This window comes from Sus scrofa, chromosome 11 (genome assembly GCF_000003025.6).
Source record: "Sus scrofa isolate TJ Tabasco breed Duroc chromosome 11, Sscrofa11.1, whole genome shotgun sequence".
In the NCBI taxonomy this organism is placed as follows: Eukaryota; Metazoa; Chordata; class Mammalia; order Artiodactyla; family Suidae; genus Sus; species Sus scrofa.
The window spans coordinates 25,398,627-25,422,302 of record NC_010453.5 but is presented as its reverse complement, the minus strand read 5'-3'; the positions used below and the strand labels follow the sequence as shown (position 1 = coordinate 25,422,302).

General features: G+C 46.3%; 1 protein-coding gene across 1 annotated transcript in view; it reads right to left on the bottom strand.

Moving 5' to 3' along the window:
• VWA8 (von Willebrand factor A domain containing 8) overlaps positions 1-23,676 on the bottom strand; it is a 390,508-nt gene that overhangs the window by 32,985 nt on the left and 333,847 nt on the right. The window contains 3 exon segments of the mRNA XM_021065625.1: positions 6,947-7,055; positions 16,546-16,702; positions 21,876-21,984. Coding sequence (XP_020921284.1) covers positions 6,947-7,055; positions 16,546-16,702; positions 21,876-21,984 — 375 coding nt within the window.

Sequence of the window (23,676 nt, the reverse complement as noted above, 5' to 3'; positions counted from 1 at the left end):
TAAAAATTAATTAATTAATTAATTAATTAATTAATTAATTTATTGTATTTTCTAGGGCCGTGCCCGTGGCATATGGAGGTTCCCTGGCTAGGGGTCTAATCAGAGCTGTTAGCCACAGCCACAGCAATGCGGGATCCGAGCCAAGTCTGCGACCTACATCACAGCTCATGGCAACACCGGATCCTTAACCTACTGAGTGAGGCCAGGGATCGAACCTGCAACCTCATGGTTCCTAGTTGGATTCGTTAACCACTGAGCCACGATGGGAACTCCAGTACGCTATCTTTATACCTTTTTTTCAGTAATTCATTTCTATTTTATTTTATAAACGTATTAGTCTGTGATCAATTGAAGAAAAAAATAAAACTGGCCCCTCTCCAGAGAAGGTTTGAGACGCTCTGATTAAGACCATCTTTCTATTCACATCCTTAGAAGAGATGCCAATTGAAACCACACCATCCTTCATGGTCCAGCTCAAATGATGCTTCTTCTGTGAGTCTTTCCCTAACCGCCCAGCCTAGACATTGCTACACATCTGTCTACATAACCACAGCACTTTGTTAAAAACCTTTCTGTGGCATTTACCACACTGTGTCTTCACTAGAAGGTTAGCTGTTGAAAGCAAGAACCCTTATGCAAAATACATATTTAGTAAATGTCCATTGGGTGAAACACAGTTACTATAGGCTAAATAAAAGAAATGGGGATTATGCATTAACCATGTTATTCTTTTCTTTTCTTTTTTTTTCCTTTTTGCCATTTCTTGGGCCACTCCTGCGGCATATGGAAGTTTCCAGGCTAGGGGTCGAATGGGAGCTGTAGCCGCCCAGCCTACACCACAGCCACAGCTATGCCAGATCCAAGCCACGTCTGCCACCTACACCACAGTTCACAGCAATGCCGGATCCTGAACCCACTGAGCAAGGCCAGGGATGGAACCTGCAACCTCATGGTTCCTAGTTGGATTCATTAACCACTGCGCCACGACGGGAATTCCAACTATGTTATTCTATAAACAGCGGCATTATGTCCTAAGGATACCCCCTCTGATATTACAAAGAAGATAATCTTGTCATTGCCTACTTGCCGGGTCCCTGCCCACTAATCTTGTCACCTTCATTAATTCCATCAGTAATAATCTCATCACCTTCCTTAATCAAAAGATATGGGCTAAAGCCTTGGTGCCTTTGTTCTGTGGAATAGAGTGCCTCCTGGTCCCCCACTTTCTTTTATTTTTTTTGTCTTTTTGCTATTTCTTGGGCCGCTCCCGTGGCATATGGAGGTTCCCAGGCTAGGGGTCTAATCGGAGCTGTAGCCACCAGCCTATGCCAGAGCCATAGCAACGCAGGATCCGAGCCGCATCTGTGACCTACACCTCAGCTCACGGCAACACCAGATCGTTAACCCACTGAGCAAGGGCAGGGATCGAACCAGCAACCTCATGGTTCCTAGTCGGGTTCGTTAACCACTGTGCCACGATGGGAACTCCGGTCCCCCACTTTCTATTAAAAAAAAAAAAAAGTGAATGGGGAAATGCTTTTTTTTTTTTTTTTTTTGGCTGCATCTGAGGCAGCCAGGACCAGTTCCTGGGTCAGGGATTGAACCTGCACCATAGCAGCGACCTGAGCCCCAGCAGTGACAACGCTGGAAACTTGACTGGCTGCTGAGCCACCATAGAACTCCCATCAGTTCTTTATATATAGCAGAGTGGGAGCTCAGAATAAAGTCCTCGCCCTGATACCTACCTGCCTCCCAGCCTCAAATCCTTTTACACTTGACACTGAGTGGTGTCCTGCACCAGGCAGCCCTCAGCGCACACCTGAGCAGGACTTTGTCTATGCTGTGCCCTCTGCTGGGCATTGCTTTCCCCTCCTTTGCCTGGTTAATACTTGTGTGTCTTTCAAGACTCATGATTTTAGGTCATGGATCCTTTTCTTCAAACTCTATCCTAGAATCCCTTTCCCCTGGACAGGTGCTGCATTCTATTCATCCCTCTATCCAGACACTTACATTTTTTTTTTTTTTGTCTTTTTTTAGGGCCGTACCTGCGGCATGTGGAGGTTCCCAGGCTAGGGGTCTAATTGGAGCTGTAGCCACCGGCCTATGCCACAGCCACAGCTATGCCAGATCCAAGCCACGTCTGCCACCTACACCATAGCTCACGGCAACGCTGGCTCCTTAACCCACTGAGTGAGGCCAGGGATCGAACCTGCAACCTCATGGTTCCTAGTTGGATTTGTTAATGACTGAGCCACGATGGGAACTCCCCAGACACTTACATGTTAAAGTGAAATGATCTGTGTAGGTCCTGTCTTTCCCACTCCTTGAGACTACAACTTTTGTGAGTACAGAGATTAATTAATATTAAATATCTTATTAATCTTTGTGCCTCAGTGCCAAGCACAGTGCATGTCACAGCTCAATGCTCAAAACCACTGTTTATCTGGGAGTTCTCTGATGACCTCGTGGGTTGAAGCTCTTGTGTTCTCACTGCTGTGGCTCTGGTAGCTGCTGTGTGGCGTAGGTTCAATCACTGGCCCAGGAATTTCTACATACTGCCTGTGTGGCAAATGAAACAAAACAAAACAAAACAACAAAAACAAAAACCAAGGAGTTCCCATTGTGGCACAGTGGTTAACGAATCCAACTAGGAACCATGAGGTTGTGGGTTTGATCCCTGGCCTTGCTCAGTGGGTTAAGGATCCGGCGTTGCTGTGAACTGTGGTGTAGGTGGCAGACGTGGCTTGGATCTGGCATAGCTGTGGCTCTGGCATAGGCTAGTGGCTACAGCTGTGATTAAACCCCTAGCCTGGGAATCTCCATATGCCGTGGGAGTGGTCTAAGAAATGGCAAAAAGACCTAAATAAATAAATAAATAAAATAAAAACAAAAACCAAGAGAGAATCTGAAATAAACGTTGCAACTCATTTAAAAAAACCCCAAAAAACAAAATGCCCTGTTTATCTGAAACAAGCTCATTGTGAACCACTAAAGGAAAAAATTAAGGAACACAATTGTTGGCTCACGGAGATATCATGCTAAGCAAAACAATCAGAAAAAGGCTAATTTAGTTTAGCCTGAGAATAAAATTACTGATCGTAGATTAGAACAAACACTGGAGAAGATATGATTAAAATCAGCAGCTTTTTGCAGAAATGGATGTTTTTGTTGCTTTTGTTAGAGCCAGAATCAGAGATTCTAATTCTTTTTTTTTAATTTTTTAAATTTTTTAATTTATTTTTTGTCTTTTTGCCATTTCTTGGGCCGCTCCTGCGGCATATGGAGGTTCCCGGGCTAGGGGTTGAATCGGAGCTGTAGCTGCCATCCTACGCCAGAGCCACAGCAAAGCGGGATCCGAGCCGCGTCTGCGACCTACACCACAGCTCACGGCAACGCCAGAACCTTGACCCACTGAGCAAGGGCAGGGATCGAACCCGAAACCTCATGGTTCCTAGTCGGATTCGTTAACCACTGCGCCACGACGGGAACTCCAGAGATTCTAATTCTGAACCAAGTATATTTGAAGTTATTATAGACCCAACTCTTCTAATGAGAAAATTCTTGGTATTGATTCATATAAGGTCCAGTCACCAGGACTCTATGATATTCCCCTAAAGAATCCAAGAATCCAGTCAAGAAGCAAAGGAAGGTCACTAGTGACAAGAGCTGGGTTTTTTTTTTGTTTGTTTGTTTGTTTTTTTTTGGCCATGTTCACGGCACGTGGATGTTCCCGGGCCAGGGATTGAACCTGTGCCACAGCAGTCATCTGAGCCACTGAAGTTGCAGTGCCAGATCCTCAACCCATTGTGCCACAAGGGAACTCCTGACAGCTGTCTCTATCTCTCTCTCTCTCTTTTTTTTTTTGTCTTTTGTCCTTTTAGAGCCACACTGGTAGCATGTGCAGCCAGGCTAGGGCTCTAATCGGAGCTACAGCTGCTGGCCTATGCCAGAGCCACAGCAACACCAGATCCGAGCCGAGTCTTTGACCTGAACCACAGCTCACAACAATGCCAGATCCTTAACCCACTGAGCGAAGCCAGGGCTCGAACCCACAACCTCATGGTTCCTAGTCCGATTCGTTTCCACTGCACCACGACGGGAATGCTGGACAGCTTGAGGTGAGTGACACATGACATAATAGAGGCAAAATATTAACATGGGTGGCAACACCACTCCCTCTCCTCGGGTCTCAGCCCAGCTTCCCGGAATCAATGAGTGGGCTTGAAGCTGCACTTTGGAAAGTCACCCTGAATGATGATGTGCTAGTTCCTGGCCAGACTTTGAGCTGTTCACCAAGGAAACACCCAAGGTTACTGGGATGACGCAATAACCTCAAAACAGCTGGATGTTATGACTCAATCAGAGCCACACAGGACTGGCAGGAGGTGGCCAGAATCAAGGCCTTCTCATTTTATTTGCAATCTGAAGATTCATATGCCACGTGAGGCTCTGTCTATTCTTGGCCGGTAGCTAAGATTTCAACTGGCAAGATTTGTCTAAAAATCTTTCTAAACTGAGGACTAGAAGGCCCCTGGAGAATTACACCTCTGTGAATTTAAAGAAAAAAAAAAAGATTCAGGAGTCCCCTTGTGGTGCAGCAAATGAAGGATATAGCATTGTCACTATTGTGGCTCAGGTTACTGCTGTGGCATGGGTTTGATCCCTGGCCCGGAAACTTCCACATGCTGTGTGAGTGCGCCCCCCCCCCCCAAAAAAAATTCAATAAGGGAAACACTTGAAAATCCTTTAAGAAGTCACAGGAGTGAGTCTGACTTTCTTTCCTTTGGCTGGTCTTGTACACATATCATTTATCTTAAAGGGTTGATGGGAGCCTTATCTGCAATGAGGTTTGTAAAAGTAATGCTTGTATGGGGCCTGATAAATGCCAATCAAGACCTTAACGAATACCAGATGAGGATTCTGACTCCTTCCATTAAAAATGTGTGTGTGTGTGTGTGTGTGTGTGTGTGTGTGTTTAATGTCTGCACTCAAGGGTATATGGAAGTGTCCGGGCCAGGGATTGAACTTGAGCCACCTCGGTGACTTATGACGCCGCTACAGCAAGACCAGATCCTTTAACCCACTGCTCCAGGCTGGGGATTGAACCCAGACCCTCTGCAGCGACCTGAGCTGCTGCAGTCAGATGCTTAACCCACTGAGCCACAGCGGGAACTCCAAAAAGTATATTCTTGTATCCTTTCCTCGTACTGGGAATGCCCCAAGGGCCTGCCAGTCCACAGGGCAACACCTACTGTTGTTTGCATGTTCTCACTGCATCCAGGGCCGGGTCAGGATCCAGTCCTTACAACCTGGCCTGCCCTCTCATTGCCATCGTCTCCCATTGCCTCCACCCGGTCGTCTTTGTCACGCCGAATATCATGTTCTGCTCTGAGCTCCCCTGGCTCTCCCGTGCCTCTGTGCACTTGTTCGTGCTGTGTCCCAGGTCTGGAACGCCCTGACTCCTCAGCCACCGGGAAAATTCCTCGGCCTCTTTCAAGAGTGAACTCAAGCGTCACATCCTCCGTGAAGCCTCTTCTCATGCATCCCATGGAATCTGGCACACGCTTCTCTAAAGAACTTGGGAAACTTTGCTTCTGTGTCTTCTTGAAGTTCCTTCTTTGAACACAGGGGCTGCATTTGATTTGTTTATTTTTATTCCATCAAGAACTTAAGAAATGAACGAAGGGCAGAACCATACGCATACTTCAGTCTTAGTACCCATTCGCCTTGTCGCCAATGAATCACTCATATTGGCTCTTATTCGCCTGTTCAGAGCCCATGCAGAAGCTGCCCTCAATGCCCGGGGCACTGAGCACTTGTTAAATGAGTGACCGTGGAAGAAAATTCAATCATTCGATGTTACACTGTTCACATCATTTCTATAAAATCTTATGTTGTTTTATCTTTAACAACTGCACATGGATTTTCTTTTTCTTCTTTTTTTGTCTTTTCTAGGGCTGCTTCCCACAGCATATGGAGGTTCCCACGCTAGGGGTCGAATCGGAGCTGTAGCTGCCGGCCTACACCAAAGCCACAGCAACACAGGATACGCAGGATACACAGGATCCCTGTCTGTGACCTACACCACAGCTCATGGAGACACTAGATCCTTAACCCACTGAGTGAGGCCAGGGATCGAACCCACAAACCTCATGGTTCCTAGTCGGATTCGTTAACCACTGAGCTACGACGGGAATGCCCCTGGATTTTCTTTTTAAAGCAAATGACTCAAATCTTAGTTCCCTAGATTTTGAAATTAGCTATCCAGATAATCACTAGAAACACCTTTCTTCCTGTTTTCTCTTTGGAAAAGATGGAACTTTTTCTAATCTCCTGATGCTGTTTAGATATTTTTAGTTTTTTCAGTTTCCGGTTTTATTTTTTTATTTTATTTTATTTTATTTTATTTTATTTTATTTTATTTTTTTAGAGCCACACCTGTGGCATATGGAAGTTCCCAGGTTAGGGGTCGAATCAGAGCTACAGCGGCCAGCCTACTCGATGGCCACAGCAACACTAGATCCAAGCCACCTCTTTGACCTACGCTGCAGCTTGAGGCAATGCCAGATCCTTAACCCACTGAGCCGCGCCAGGGATTGAACCCGCATCCTCATGGATACCAGCTGGGCTCATTACTGCTGAACCACAACGGGAACTCCTATCTGTGGATTCTGGCGGAGGTGGGATGCTCATGGATCTAGATGAAGGGAAATGGCTTTTGGGGTCACTGCACAAATTGCCACTTCGTGGACAGGAGGAAAGGTGAGGTCAAGCATCTTTACTTGGAAAACTCAACTGAGAAACCCACAGAGTGACCCACAGTTTTATGTAAACATTCTGGCACTGGTTAATTTTTTCTGGCTGCTGATGAGGGTTCAGGTAACATTCTCCAATGGTTTTGGGGTGGCTCCTGTTTGGGGCCTAGGTTATTTCCTTGGTTGATTACCTGTAAATTATCCAGGATAATTCGGAGGGAGTGCACCTGCCGTCGAACAGCCCCTGAAAACGTTTCGTAGGTCTCAGCATCATATTCACTCATTTGGATCTCCTTCAGCCTGAAATCAGAGGGCAAAGAAGACACCAGCTGAAATCATGTACCTGTGGGGCTTTCACGTCCATTCACCTACTGTTAGGACTGTAATAAACCCCTTCGTAACTTGGGCCATCTTTGAGGAGAAAATGCAAGAAGACTTAGCTAAAGGAGTTCCCGTGGTGGCGCAGCAGAAACGAATCTGACTAGTATCCATGAAGACGTGGGTTCAATCCCTGGCCCCACTCAGTGCGTAAAGGAGCCAGCTTTGCTGTGAGCTGTGGTGTAGGTCACAGATGTGGCTCGGATCTGGCGTTGCTGAGGCTGTAGCTCTCATTTGACCCCTAGCCCGGGAACTTTCATATGCTGCAGGTATGGCCATAAAAAGAAAAGAAAAGAAAAAAAAAAAAGCCTAACCCCAACACAGTCTTCTAAACTGCGAGTGTGTCCCTGTGTGTGCATGCTTGCAATGTTGGCGGTGTGGATCCTAGGTATAGAGCTGAAATTCTGATCGAGAGTCTATTTTTATTGCCTGGGGCTGCAGCAGAATGCTCAAATGCTCAGTGAGGATGAATGGGCTCTATTCCTCCCTGTCCAGCTGGGCACTGGGAAGAATCCATCACTCAGGGGGCCAAGCACAAGAGGCTTATTAGAATCACACCATGTTAGGCTTAGACAGCCATGGGGCAGAGGTGCAATTCCTGCCAATTCAGGTGACAAGACCCAGCTCCAAGGCCACATGCTCTGAAGGCTTGCTTGATTGCTCCACGATCAGGGTCTTTCCTGAATCTCCTACAGATGTCTACTATGGAATACATCTTACTGCTTTTCACATATTTTGTCTATTTTGCTCTATCATAGTGTTTTCCAAACTTTATTTTCCACAGGAGGAAAGAAGCTCTACGCTGAGATCCAGCAAAGACGCATGTACATGCATGTATGTGTAGGCATGTGTATACATGAGCTGAAAATTTTATTTTATTTTCATTAGAGTAATTTGATTTATAGTGTTGTGTCAATTTCTGCAATACAACATAGTGACCCAGTCATACACACACACACACACACACACACACACACACACACACACACACACACACACACACACATACCTTTTTTCTCTCATACTATCTTCCTTCATGGCCTATTCCAAGAGAATGGATATAGTTCCCTGTGAGCCAAAAATTTACTGAAAAATACCTTTATGACATATGACATGTGACGTGCTCAGATATTTTCTTCTCGTCTTCTGCGAGAAGGGACATGTCATTTTTTTTCTTTGACTCTCCAGAACTAGCACAATGCCTGGCACCCAGTGGCACCCAATAAATGCCCTGGGTTGGCACTTTGAAAACACTGGCTATCAAAAGGTGAATACCTGAAGGGTAAATGATCTCTGAATGGTCACTTCCCCAGGTGACAGGCCAAGGGGCCCTTCTTAATCTGATTTCCTCTCTGCTCTGAAGGGCAAAAGAAGCCATATGTGCGTAGGATTTGACCACCTAACAGTACCTCTTTTGTTTAGTTTTGGTAATCTCTTAAACCCCTCTATAAATTTTTATGAGATTAAGTTTTGTCTCAAGTATCAGGACTGGCAGAATGTGGGTACATGAATCCTACAGGAAGAACACACACACACACACACACACACACACACACACACACACACCCCCCAAGGAAGGAGGCAGGCAGTTGGTAAGTCACCTCAGGCAGACTGTTTTTTTTTTTCTTTTCTAGGGCCGATCCCACAGCATATGGAGGTTCCCAGGCTAGGGGTCGAATCGGAGCTGCAGCCACCGGCCTACACCACAGCCACAGCAACACGGGATCCGAGCTGCATCTGCGACCTACACCACAGCTCATGGCCACACCGGATCCTTAACCCACTGAGCAAGCCCAGGGATCGAACCCGCAACCTCATGGTTCCTAGATTCGTTAACCACTGAGCCACGATGGGAACTCCCAGGCGGGCCTTTGTACAGAGATCAGCCTTAACTCCCGTTACAGGGGCTACCCATGGCACGATCATGTTGCACCCCAAACACACCCCATGCTGTCCTAATCAAGAAGAAATCTGGAATTCATATTCCAAGTTGAGTCAGCTTTCACAAAGATCACTACAAGGTGTTCCAAGCTGATAACCTTCTGAAAGATGAAGACTGAGACTGAAGCAGGGATTGGGGGAAAAAAAATAGGGACTTTTAGCCTCTGGATCAGACAAGCCTCCCAGTGCTAATACTCGCAAGTCCACAAAAAGAGCTGAAAAGCTGTCTTTGTGCTGCTTGAACCCTGATCGAAACTGCAGGGCACAGCTGCTTCATATCCTAGTAATCTATGCGGACTAATTGCACTTTGTTGGCACAGTATATTCTTCAAGGGTATATTTATTGTTACGTAAGAGTCTGGGAATTTTAGTTCTCATTTTACTTTTTCGTATAGGTCAGACTTAAATGCTATAATTTTGGATCAATTATGAAGAAAACAAACATGAGCTGAGATCTACTGTGTAGGGCTGATGAGTTTTGCACATGGTAGTGGGTATAATTTCCACAGCTGCTGCCCACTTTAAATGCTTTGCCAAGTGTGTCAGAGTACCTCGCCCTCCATTTCATTCATGTTTTATTGGTTTAATGTTTCTGTTCTGCTTCTATGCATGTCTTAGGCTTGTTTCCCTCTGTTGCTCTTCCTGAGTTAATCGATTCTTGATAGCTAGGAACTGATACCTAGCTGCAATCCAGACACAAATGAATGCTAACGAAATGCAAAGTTGATGATGTCAAGAATCCATCCGGGAGTTGCGGTCGTGGCGAAGTGGTTAACGAATCCAACTAGGAACCATGAGGTGGCGGGTTCAATCCCTGGCCTCGCTCAGTGGGTTAAGGATCCGGCGTTGCCATGAGCTGTGGTGTAGGTTGCAGACGCAGCTTGGATCTGGTGTTGCTGTGGCTGTGGCGTATGCTGGTGGCTACAGCTCCAATTAGACCCCTAGCCTGGGAACCTCCATATGCCATGATCGTGGCTCTAGAAAAGACAAAAAGACAAAAAGACAAAAAAAAAAAAAGAACCCATCTGTAGAATTAGGCTCTTCCAGGCAATATGGTGGCCCTCTAGGTTGATGGATACGATTGGCTGTCAGTCTGGTTTTAGCCAGTCTCTGAACTAAGTATGAAAGGGCGATACCATTACTTACATGCACAAGTGTATTATTCATTCCACAAATATGTATGAGGGCTTGTCATGTAGCAGGTTCTGGCTGTGGGGAGGGGGACGTATGAGAGGGCAAAACGCCTTGCCCTCAAGGAACCTGAGGACAGTGGAGAAGCAAACACCTGTTCCCACAAATAATAACATAATGGGAAAGAGTGATAAGACCTGTGGGGAAAAGGTACAGGGTATAATAACAGCACAGATGGAGGGACTTGATCTCATTCTGCACCTGCCTAGAACTGCAAAATAGCTTTAAAGCTAACTGTTGGATGGCAGTGAAGAATGATTACTTTTTTTTTTTTCCAGGGCTGCGCCCATGGCATATGGAAGTTCCCAGGCTAGGGGTCGAACTGGAGCTGTAGCTGCTGGCCTACGCCAGAGCCACAGCCACAGTAACACCAGATCGGAGCCGCTTCTGCCACCCACACCACAGTTCACTGCAACACCGGATCCTGGACCCAATGGGCGGAGCCGGGGATTGAACCCATGTCCTCACGGACACCAGTGGGGTTCGTTACCACTAAGCCACAATGGGAACTCCCAAGTATGACTACTTTTTAAATACATGATTGTATTGTGTGTTTTAATTTTTTTTAAATAAAAGATTTCAGAGATACCCTCTGAAACACAAGGAAAAGATAGAAAATTTCAGATTAGTTTTAAAATAATCTAGGGGTGGAGACTAGGAGGGGAGTCAGATTTTTCCTCTTGAGGTCGAGGGGCGAGGTCCACAGGGTTCCTGTAGGTTCCTCTCTACTTTGGTTTCTGTTTGCAAAGTTTCATAATCAAAAGTTTAAGAAAAACCTGGAGTTCCCATCGTGGCGCAGTGGAAACGAATCGGACTAGGAACTATGAGGTTGCGGGTTCGATCCCTGGCCTCAGTGGGTTAGGGATATGTCCTTGCTGTGGCTGAGGTGTAGGCCGGCAGCTGCAGCTCTGATTCGACCCCTAGCCTGGGAACCTCCACATGCTACTGGTGTGGCCCCAAAAAGACACACACACACACACACACACACACACAGTTTAAGAAAAACCTTTAGCATTATTCAATTGAAAACTCATCAAATGGGAATATTCACATTAAATACTGGGAATATAATACACGGGAATTAATATAATCCATAGGAATAGAATACAAATCGGAATCCAATACACGAAAGTAGAAAGCAACATTTTCCTGTGTGTTAGGCTCTGCCCTTTCTCAGGGTCTCCCTGTGTTTTCATCCTCTCCTTTCTCTCTCTCTCTTTTTAAATTTTTATTAAAGTATAGTTGATTGACAATGTTCCTTCAATTTCTGCTGTACAGCAATGGGACCCAGTGATACATACATATATATATATATATATATTCTTTTTTTTTCATACTGTCTTGCATCGTGTTTCTACCCCAAGAGACTGGCCATAGTTCCCTGGGCTGTGCAGTAGGACCCCACTGCTTATCCATTCTAAATGGCATAGTTGGCATCTAATCTACAACTCCCAGACTCCCTGTCCACCCCATTCCATCTCTCATCCCCTTGCCCACCCTCTGTATTTCAGCCATCTCTGGAATTCTTCCATGTGGAATTTAGTAGAGGCGTATGGTTTTCTCACTTCTCCTCTTTTCTCCCTTGTAGCCACTCAGTTTAGTTGTCTTATTATCACAGATGTGCCTGGGGAGCAAAGATCCTTAATAGAATTAGGTTCTTCACTCCCAGCATGGAAAGCAGAGAAGGGGCGGAATTCTTGTACCCGGGTGTGACTAACAGGTCTTTCTGCCTCCCTGTGAACTCTCTGTGCATCAGAGCCCTCTCTCCACTTGTCCACTTGTTCAAAAATTGAGACTGGACTCGTGAGGTTTTCAGTGTGAAAACAATAGGAGCTCATCGGGGAGTTCCCTTGTGGTGCAGTGGGTTAAGGATCTGGTGGTGTCACTGCAGCAGCTCAGGATGCTGCTGCGGCATGGGTTTGATTCCTGGCCTGGGAACTTCCATATGCCGAGGGCATGGCTGAAAAAAATTAAAAAAAAAAATTGAAGCTTGTTAGTTGGGGAGAAGATGTTGTGTATCTAATTATTTGGTTCTTTTCCTAAATAATTTATTGTTTATAGAAATGCAATGAGATCCTGCTATAGAGCACAAGAAAGTATATCCAATCACTTGTAATAGAACATGATAGAAGATAATAGGAGGAAAAGAATGTATATATATATATATATATATATATGTATATATATATATATATGTGTATAACTGGGTCACTTTGTGGTACAGCAGAAATTGACAGAACAACGTAAATCAAGTATAATAAAAATTAAAAAAAAAGAAATGTAGAGCATATTTTAATTCTAACAAGACCTTAAATTATAGGATTCCTCCTCTCCCTTTTCGAGACATTTAAATTGCTTTCATTCTTAGCAGAAATGAGTCTGACCAGTATCTACGGGGATGTGGGTTCGAACCCTGGCCTAGCTCAGTGGGTCAGGGATCTGGCATTGCTGTGAACTGTGCTGTAGGTCGCAGAGGAGGCTCAGATCCCGAGTGGCTGTGGCTGTGTCGGTGGGGTTGGCCAGCAGCTGTAGTTCCAATTCAACCCCTAGCCTGGGAACTTCCACATGCTGTAGGTGCAGCCCTTTAAAAAAAAAAATTACTTTCATTCCTAACAAAGTGATTTGTCTTCTCTGAGGGGAAGGGAGAGGGAAGTGACGGACCACCGAAGAACAAACTGATGCCCAGCGAGGAAAAATAAATGGTTTGCAGTCTCTAGGGAAGGCAGCAGAAGGGCTGGGAGTAGTATTCTGGTCTTATCTACCTACTGAGTACGTGAGGGGGCTACCGCCTGCAGGCTTTCCTGAGGGTGTGGTAGGAGGGATCTGCATTTTTATCCCCATTGTTCTGGACTGTTTACTTGCAGGATGTGTCAGCACAGCTCGTAATATAATACCAGATGTTCTGCGTGGGAGGAATTTCAGCGCTCACACACGCTCCAGCTTCCAGCGTGCCTTATCTGAACTGCATCCAGCTCCTGTCACGGAGGACAGCCATTGATGTAAATCTGATAGCACAGGGAACTATATCCAATCACGTGCGATGGAACATGAATATGAGAAAAAGGATGTGTATATGTGTATATATATATGGATAACTGGGTCGCTTTGCTGGAGAGCAGAAATGGACAGAACATGGTAAATCCATCATAATAAAAAAATATTTTGTTTAAAGTTTAAAAAAAGGTGACTGTAATTCGCAGGCCAAGCCACTCCTCAGGCCGTCAATCCTAAACGAGACCTTGCTGGTCTTTTGGTTTTTTTTTTTTTTTTTTGTCTTTTTGCCATTCCTTGGGCCGCTCTTGTGGCACATGGAGGTTCCCAGGCTAGGGGTCGAATTGGAGCTGTAGCCACTGGCCTACGCCAGAGCCACAGCAACACAGGATCTGAGCCATGTCTGCGACCTACACCACAGCTCACAGCAAAGCCAGATCCTTAACTCACTGAGCAAGGCCAGGGATTGAACCCTCAACCTCATGGTTCCTAGTCGGATTCATTAACCACTGAGCCACGATAGGAACTCCTAGTATTTTTCACTTTGACGTCGAGTGAAAAGTGTCATGTAGATTCTTCTCATTTTTCAGATGGTTCTCATCAAAGTGGCTCCGAATGGTTCTGGAAAGTGTGAAAGTCACAGGCCAGAGCGCCCTGGATTTCAAGTCCTCCACCCACTGACAGGCAGGGCCTCCGAGGTCAACCTCACTCTCTACTGCCCCCACCTGGTAAGAGGCAAGCTGGTTCTCTCCACCATGGACGCTCTGCCCATCCTACCCTGGGGCCTTCCTGGACTGTCCCCACACTGGCTGAGCTCCAGCCCAGCTCACGTCTGCCCAGTCACCTTACCCTTCTCTGCCCTGCCAGGGGGCACAGCCCCCGTACCACGTGACTACAGCACCAGAAAAGGTAGGGGTGTACCTTTTCTGGTGCTGTTTTTGTGTGTGTTTACACTAGTCCTGAGTGTTTTTGTGTGTGTATACACTAGTCCTGTCTCCACATAAACCTGCAAGATTCGGGAGATCCTGTTGTGGCTCAGCAGATACGAATCTGACTAGTATCCATGAGGACACAGGTTCGATCCCTGGCCTTGCTCAGTGGGTTAAGGATCCGATGTTGCCCTGAGCTGTGGTGTAGGCTGCAGACATGGCTTGGATCTGCCATTGTTGTGACTGTGGTGTAGGCCAGCATCTACAGCTCCAATTTGACTCCTAGCCTGGGAACCTCCATGTGCCACGGGTGCGCCCCCTCCCCATCCCCTGCCAAAAAAAAAAAAAGATTCCTGCTGGCAGAAAAGGACCATTACACAGCGTTATCTGAACAGATATGGATGGAATGATTTGAGCTTTAGTATCTTGGAAGAGAATATCTTTGGTTTTCCTTTTTTTTTTTCTTTTTTAACTGCCCTGTGGCTTATGGGATTCTGGGACAGTGATCAGATCCGAGCCACAGTTGTGACCTATGCCGAAGCTGTTGCAACGCTGCGTCCTTAACCCGCCATGCTGTGCTGGGGATTGAACCTGCGTCCCATCCATCCAGAGATGCTGCTGATCTCATTGTGCCACAGCAGGAACTCTTTTTTTTTTTTTTTTTCCTTCTCTTTTTGCCTTTTAGGGCCATACTGGCGGCATATGGAGGTTCCCAGGCTAGGGGCTGAATCAGAGCTGTAGCTGTCGGCCTACACCACAGCAACACAGGATCTGAGCTGCATCTGTGACCTACACCACAGCTCATGGCAATGCCAGATCTTTAATCCACTGAGCAAGGCCAGGGATCGAACCCTCGTCCTCATGGATTCTAGTCGGGTTCGTTAATCACTGAGCCATGATGGGAACTCCCAGAAACTCCTTAAAAAAAAAAAAAATTGGAGTAGAGTTGACTTACAATATTGTGTTAGTTTCAGATGTACAGCAAAGTGATTCAGTCACACATATACCCATTCCTTTTCAAAGGCTTTTCCCACGTAGGTTGTACTGAGTAGATTTTCCTGTGCTAAATAGTAGGTCCTTGTTACTTATGGATTTTGTATATCTTAGTGTGTATGTTATTAATCCCAACCTCCTAATTTATCCTTCCCTCCTGGTTTTACGTTCCTTTTTTTTTTTTTTTTTGTCTTTTGTCTTTTTAGGGCCGCACCCCCGTGGCATGTGGAGGTTCCCAGGCTAGGGGTCAAATTGGAGCTTTGGAGCTGTTGGTGCCAGCCTACACCAGAGCCACAGCAACACCAGATCTGAGGCGCGTCTGCGACCTACATCACAGCCCCCAGCAACACCAGATCCTTAACCCACTGATCGGGGCCAGGGATCGAACCTGAAACCTCATGGTTCCTAGTTGGATTCCTTTCTGCTGCACCACAGTGGGAACTCCAGGTTTTACTTTCTAATGTGCTCAATTCCTTCCTCAACATGGTCATTGTAATCATTACATTTATTTTTATTTTATTTTATTTTATTTTTTTGTCTTCTAGGGCTATACTGGTGGCATATAGAAGTTCCCGAGCTAGGGGTTGAATCAGAGCTGTAGCTGCCAGCCTACGCCACAGCCATGGCAATGCCAGATCCTTAACCCACTGAGCGAGGCCAGGGATCAAACCTGCGTCCTCAAGGATACTAGTCAGATTCATTTCCACTGATCTACAACAGGAACTCCTGTAATCATTACATTTGAAAGAGCCTGAGTGGAAATCATTTGTGTCAGACAGTGAAACACAAACATCATAGGCTATCACTTATATCTGGAATCAAAAAAAAAAAAAAAAAAAAGGATACAAATGAACTTATTTGCAGAACAGTCAGCTCACAGACTTTGACAAACACATTACCAAAGGGGACAGGTGAGAGGGGGGCAGGGGAGGGGTGGCCTGGGGGTTTGGGATGGAAATGTGCTAAAATTAGGTTGACAACTATAAGTATACTAAACGTCATTGAAGCATTAAAAAAATAAAGCCGGAGTAGAGAGAGTGGGGGATTATGTTTACTCGGCTGTCTCTACCGGGGCGGGGGGGGGGGTGGCTATGGATTTCAGTTTGAGGTCCAAGTTCCTGCACGAGGTGGAGAAGCACACAAACCTGGGTCTTCTCAGCGTCCACGTGACATTTTTCTTTGTCACACCCGCAGCAGGTGGAAGTTTTCTGGGCCAGGGATGGAACCTGCACCATAGCAGCAACCCAAGCTGGTGCAAAGGCAATGCTGGATCTTTAACCCACTGCACCATAAAAGAACTCCCAGGGTCCACAAGACACTTCACCACAGTGGCTGATACTGCTCCAGATGCCACAGGGACCACTCACCTCTGCTGAAACGCTTTCTGGCCCATCTCTCTCGCAGCTCTCTTCACCTCCTCGGGAACCGCATCTTTCTCAGCCTCCGAGACCTGGTACACCGTATGGCCTGCATCCAGCCGGTAGGGACCTCCCTTGCCGCCCAGACCTGCAGTGTCTCTTCCCCCTGGGAGGAAACCGTGAGAGTCCAGGTGGTTAAGTCAGATCCAGAACACAGAACAAAAGTCAGGGGATGGCTGAAAAGCAGTTCCATGAAGCATACTGATTATACTTAACTAGTAATTAAACATGCAAATAGGAGTTCTCGTCATGGCTCAGCAGAAACGAATCTGACTGGGAACCATGACGTTGAGGGTTTGATCCCTGGCCTCGCTCAGTGGGTGAAGGATCCAGTGTTGCCCTGAGCTGTGGTGTAGGTTGAAGACGTGGCTCGGATCTCGAGTTGCTGTGGCTCTGGCTCCCATTAGACCCTTAGCCTGAGAACCTCCATATGCCATGGGTGTGGCCCTAAAAAAAAAAAAATCAAATAACTTCCAGAAACACAGGGCGTCCCCCCATTCAAGATGTTTTGTCTTCTCACTCCAGCCAAATCCCGCTTGTATTTCCAGGCTCCTTCCCAAGTCTGTGGCACCTTATTGGATGACTCTACCTCACAGGGATCAACTGTCCTGTGCACTATTATTTTTTTTCTTTTTAGGGCTGCAGCCATGGTATATGGAAGTTCCCAGCTAGAGGCTGAATCAGAGTTGCAGCTGCCGGCCTATGCCACAGCCACGCCAACACCAGATCCAAGCCGAATCTGCCACCTACATAGAAGCTGGCAGCAATGCCAGATCCTGAACCCACTGAGCAGGGCCAGGGATCAAACCTGTATCCTCACAGAGACCATTTTGGGTTCTTAACTGACTGAACCCCGACAGGAACTCCCTATGCACCATTTGTTATTCTTTAAAATCTGTTTTTCTTTTCTCATCACCTATGGATTTTGTGTATCTCTGTAGCTCTGTATGTATGAGAGTGACTTGGACATTATAAATACTTAGTATATATTTGTTTTTTTTTTTTTCCCTTAAGTCCATTATTTATTTTAAAAAATGTTATTTATTTATTTGTTTGTTTGTTTACTTTTGGCCACATTCATGACATGTGGGAGTTCCCTGGTCATAGCAGCGACCTGAGCCATAGCAGTGACAACGCCAGAGCCTCAACCCGCTGAGCCACAGGAGAACTCCACGTATCTGTCAGTTGAATGAATGATACACCTCTTCCTTCACATGTTACTTCACATTTCCTAAAATAAAAGAAAGATGGCTAGGCTATGCTATAGATCCTGTTTCCTCTGGTTTGCAAATGATAAAGATGATACATAGAGGTTAAGCGACCTCCTTGTGACGTCAGATCAATGGCTTAGCCAAGAGTAGAAGCCAATTCTTTTACCAACTTTGACGTTCAGCTTAAAATAATATCCAACACATGAACACTGCCAGCTTTGGGACAGTTTTTTAGTACATACAAACCCAAATTTACAGGCGTGTAAGTGTGCCTCATGTCATACCATAAAACTATTTATGTGGTAAATATAAATTAAATGCCTAGAAGACTAGGTAGGTAATATTACCTAGTGGTAAGAACTTGGCTACCTAGAGAGAACTTGCGTTGTCTAAACACATTCAAATTCAAATTATTTTAACACACTACGTTGGCAATGACTATAGGAGACAGAGATTGGAGAAGCTGGATGAACTCACTCAGGGGCTAGATTTGGCCTCTGGGTTACTAGTTTCTTACCTCTGCTTAAAATACTAATAACTAGTTTCTTTTTTTTCCTTCCCACATAACTTGGGAACTTAGAAGAGACTCTAGCATTGGAAGGGCAGAATAATATTGTGTGTTATGGTACAGTACAGATGAGTAGAGTATATTAGCATTATATCGTAGAGGATTGTATAAAGTCAGATACCCTGAGTTTGAATCCTGGCTCCAATGCACTAGTCATGTGTCCTCAAGGGAAGTTTCTTAACGCCTCTGTGTCTCAGTCTCTTGATCTGTAAAATGGGGATACTCATATTATTTACTTTGTGGGACTGTCACGAGGCTGGCCCCAGATAAGAGCTATGTAAATGGTTGCTCTGACCATCTTTTTTGTCAGGGGCGCATTTGCAGTATGTGGAAGTTCCCAGACTAGGGGTCGAATCAGAGCTGTAGCTGCCGGCCTAAGCCACAGATCATGGCAACGCCGGATCCTTAACCCACTGAGCAAGGCCAGGGATCGAACCTTGGTCCTCATGGATACTAGTTGGGTTTGTATCCTGCTGAGCCATGATGGGAACTCCTAAAGTGGAAATTTTGAAAGCTTTGTGGCTTTGGTTAAATGCTGCTACATTTTTCTTTTCTCCTTTGAAGCCTTCATCAGTGGAAGAAGTTAAAAGCAAGAACTCAGTGTGCACAGCTTCCCTTATCAAAGTCCAGGTAGGTCATTTCCTTTTGGGAAATACAGTGAGAACAGCCTATCCATTACAGTATTTTTATCCTTTGATTTGAGCACATCTAATTTCGTTTTCATTTAGAGCTTGGTGGTGGAAAATTCCATCTCAGCGTGTGTGATTCCTGGACACGCACCCGACTGGTGTCCATGAGGACGCAGGTTTGTCCCTGGTTCTCACTCAAGGAGAGCCCATAGGCAGAGGGACCGGTCACTGGACAATGATGATGAGATAGAGAGGCTGGAAAAGCTGTTACTGTGACCTGACTTCCTTCCTGCTGGAGGCTCTCCTTAGGTATGGGTGGATCTCAAACTAGAGGTTAAAACTTCCCAGACACTGAGATGATACGGTTTTGTGTGAAAGAGGGAAAGGACCCACGCCTGTTTAGAGGCTGATGTGAGTGATAGTGGACATGAAAAAGCAAGGTCCCTTGGCAAGGTCACACTGGGGTGGAGAGGGCCTAAGAAGAGGGTTCTCCATGGCCTCCACGTCCAAGAGCCTTGAACTGGTACCACTTAAATGAAAATGCTTGCCAGAGATTCTGGACATCAAGGTATAACCTTGAAGCTGAACTTGGGCATCTCGAATCTGTTCATCTGATAACGGGGAGAAAGGCAATAGAGTAGAGGGGTTCTGAGGATGAAAGAGGAACCAAATGACTCATTGGTCCAGAGCTAAGGGGCAGAGAGACAAAAAATTTGAAGCCAAAGAGCCCTGAGCAATAGAAAAATAAAAGCGGGGGTGGTGGTGGTGGTGGGGGGGGTAATTCTCATTGTGGCTCAGTGGTAACGAACCTGACTAGCATCCATGAGGACTCAGGATCGATCCCTGGCCTTGCCCAGTGGGTTAAGGATCCGGCATTGCCATGAGCTGTGGTGTGGGTTGCAGACATGGCTGGGATCCTGCATTGCTGTGGCTGGGGTGTAGGCCGGCAGCTGTAGCTCCCATTCGACCCCTAGCCTGGGACCTTCCGGATGCTGCAGGTGTGGCCCTAAAAAGCAAAAAGCAAAAAGCAAAAAAAAAAAAAAGCAAAAAAAGACATTATAAATAAATAAATAAATAAAGGCTGGGGGACACAAAAGCAGAGTCTTCAGCCTGGACAGATAGGTGAGCTGGTGGATACACGCAGACGAATAAGCAAGAACCTCCGTTCCAGCAGAGCTCACCGGGAATCCTGCATCTGGCCAGCTCGGCCCACAGTGCATTCCACTCGGATTAAATCTTGCTGGCTTGACACTAACTTCCAGATCAAAGGACATTTCTAAAAATACCCTTTCTTTCAAGCCGATGCTGGATGAATAAACAGAGCAGGCAAGAAGCCCACGGGCTTATTTGATAGCACATTGTCCCAGCACAGAAACCCATTTCCTCCTGAGGCTGTGAAGGCCAAGAGGCACAGACCATCCTCAGGGAAGGCGAGGAGGGGGAGCCCAGGCCAGCGCGACTCCCGGCCGAGATAAGATCAGACAGTGTGTGCGCACACCGTCTGGCCCTATTCCTGCGGCCCCGCAGATGTGTCTGGTCCAGCTGTCTCGGAGGAAAGAGGAAGGGAGCAGTCCTGGGAACAATGCTCTCGCCGGGCAGCCAAGAGGAAGGACCGGCCCCCCCGCCATCAGTTCAGACCACAACCACGGGCCACAGCCACAGCCACAGCAACGCTCATCTATCTGAGCTGCATTTGTGACCGACACCGCAGCTTGCGGCAACGCCAGATCCTTAACCCACTGAGCGGTGTCAGGGGTTGAATCTGCATCCTCACGGATACTAGTCAGGTTCCTTCCCGCAGAACCACAGCGGGAACTCTGCAACCATCCCTCTTATCTTAGAGTCCTGTATCCTCAATATACTCACTTGTGAGATATGGGGAGCAAGGACCTCTTTTTTTTTTTTTTTTTTTTGTCTTTTTGTCTTTGTTGTTGTTGTTGTTGTTGTTGTTATCTCTTGGGCCGCTTCCACAGCATATGGAGGTTCCCAGGCTAGGGGTTGAATCGGAGCTGTAGCCACCGGCCTACACCAGAGCCACAGCAACGCGGGATCCGAGCCGCATCTGCAACCTACACCACAGCTCATGGCAACGCCGGATCGTTAACCCACTGAGCAAGGGCAGGGACCGAACCCGCAACCTCATGGTTCCTAGTCGGATTCGTTAACCACTGCGCCACGACGGGAACTCCATGGACCACTTCTTTTCAAAGTCAGTTGGTCAAGAAAGAATTTACTGTGTAGATGTCTGCCACGATCCCCAGGGATTGAAAAGAAGGGATTAACACTTTGAATGAAGACACTCTTCATGCCAGGTCTTGAGCTCAGGCTTCACCCTCATAATCTCATTTCATCCTCACCACAACCTTGTGAGGCAGTTATTATCCCCCTTTTTTGGAGGGTCAGAGCCTTCTTAGGTCAGAGGGGAGCAGAGTCAGCAGGACCCCCAATGTCAGGGTTTTCCCATGTCTTTTTTTTTTTTTTTTCAGGGTTGCACCTGCAGCATATGGAAGTTCCCAGGCTAGGGGTTGAATCGGAGCTACAGCTGCTGGCCTAAGCCACAGCCACTGCAATGCAGGGTCCGAGCTGAGTCTACGACCACCACAGCTCACGGCCACACTGGATGCTTTGACCCACTGAGCAAGGCCAGGGATGGAACCCGTGTCCTCATGGATCCTAGTCTGGTTTGTTACCACTGTGCCCTCCTGTGTCTTGATGTCAGGCTGGGACAGAGGGTACGAGCACGTTCCAACTGATTAACGGGGGAGACAGAGCAAACAAGCTGGTTGCCGAGACTTGTTGGGGTGATGGGCTGTCCACATGGGCATGTGAAGTCTCCGGAAGCCCAACCCAGGAGAATGCCCTGCTACCAACCTGTGCCACCTGCCCAAGTATTGCCACCTATGTGCGGCACGTTGTCTGGATCCACCTTCCCGTGTTTGGGGGAGCTCACGTCCTCACCGCTCTCTCTGTTGATGGTTATCTGAAAATGAAGAAATAAGACATCATTACTCTCCATGACCAAGACCAGGAACCACGGGAGAGAAAGAATTGTTTTCCCCTAAAATCTTAAGGTATTTGGTGACCTCAGGCCTCAGGACACAAAAGATGCTGTTAGTGTCCTGCAAAAATGTCACCGGATTTGGAGTTCCCATCGTGGCTCAGTGGTTAACGAACCCAACTAGCATCCAGGAGGACACAGGTTCGATCCCTGGCCTCACTCAGTGGGTTAAGGATCTGGCATTGCCATGAGCTGTGGTGTAGGTCACAGATGTGGCTCGGATCTGGAGTTGCTGTGGCTGTGGCTGTGGCTGTCAGTTGCAGCTCCAATTCAACCCCTAGCCTGGGAACCTCCTTATGCTGCAGGTGCAGCCCTAAAAAAGGCAAAAAAAAAAAAAAAAAAAAAAAAAAAAAAAAAAGTCACCAGATTTAACATCCATTTACTTGGGAAGGAGACAAATTTAATTTTTAATTGTTTTTTTCTTTTTATGGCCACACCTGCTGCATATGGAAGTTCCCAGGCTAGGGGTCGAATAAGGGCTGCAGCCACCAACCTATAAACAGCCACAGCAACACAGGATCTTTTAACCCACTGAGCAGGGCCAGGGATTGAACCTGCATTCTCATGGATATTAGTCGGGTTCTGAATCCACTGAGCCACAACAGGAACTCTAAGAAAAAAGTTTTTTTTTTGTCTTTTGTCTTTTTAGAGCCACACCCACAACATATGGAGGTTCCTAGGCTGGGGGGCTAATCAGAGCTACAGCTGCCAGCCTACACCACAGCCACAGCAATGCCAGATCTGAGCCGCATCTGTGACCTATACCACAGTTCATGGCAAGGCCGGATTCTTAATCCACTGAGTGAGGCCAGAGATTGAACCCGCATCCTCATGGTTCCTAGTCAGATTCGTTTCCGTTGTGCCACAATGGGAACTCCGAAATTTATTTTTTAAAAACAGTCTTAAAAAAAAGGAAAGCAGCTGTGCTGGGTTATAGCTTTGGAATTCTCCCAGTGCAGACTATGCCTTGAGCACTTACATAAGGAACAAGGCCCAGCAGAAGCAGGGAATGTGGATCCCGCCAGAGACTGATGCTCTCTCCAAGGTTTAAAAGGATCACTGCCCAGCTGTTCCAGCTGAGTCACTGCAGATTTACCTATTTAATTTTCAAAGAAATCCCATTCCTCACAGGAATGTCATTTTCTATAAAATATATGGAAAAGAAAACCAGAAAATGTACCTATGTGTGCCTCTGTGTTATATGTTACATACCCAGAAACTAAAAACTGCTTATTTATTTTCTGGACCCACTCTAATTGTATTAAAGTATTTTATAGCTTTCCTAGTTCATCTCTGTTTTAAAACTGGATTGATTATTCCTGCAAATCAAACAGAGTAAGTGGCACTTGAACCTTCCTCTTTGAGAGGCTGTGGCTCATTCACTGGTCCCTCATTTACTCAGCATAGATTCACCAACAGGACTGATAACCATGCAGGAATTCCATCCTAGCAGCCAGTTCAGTAAATATTTCTCCGCAATAAAAAGAGCTTGAAGCTGTCACATGCATGTGCCCTATGAGCCTGTTCCCAAATGTAATGATTTTCAGGGCAGACCAGATCAAATATTTATTTATTTGTCCAAGTAGGACTTACAGAAAATGTATTAGCAGGTCA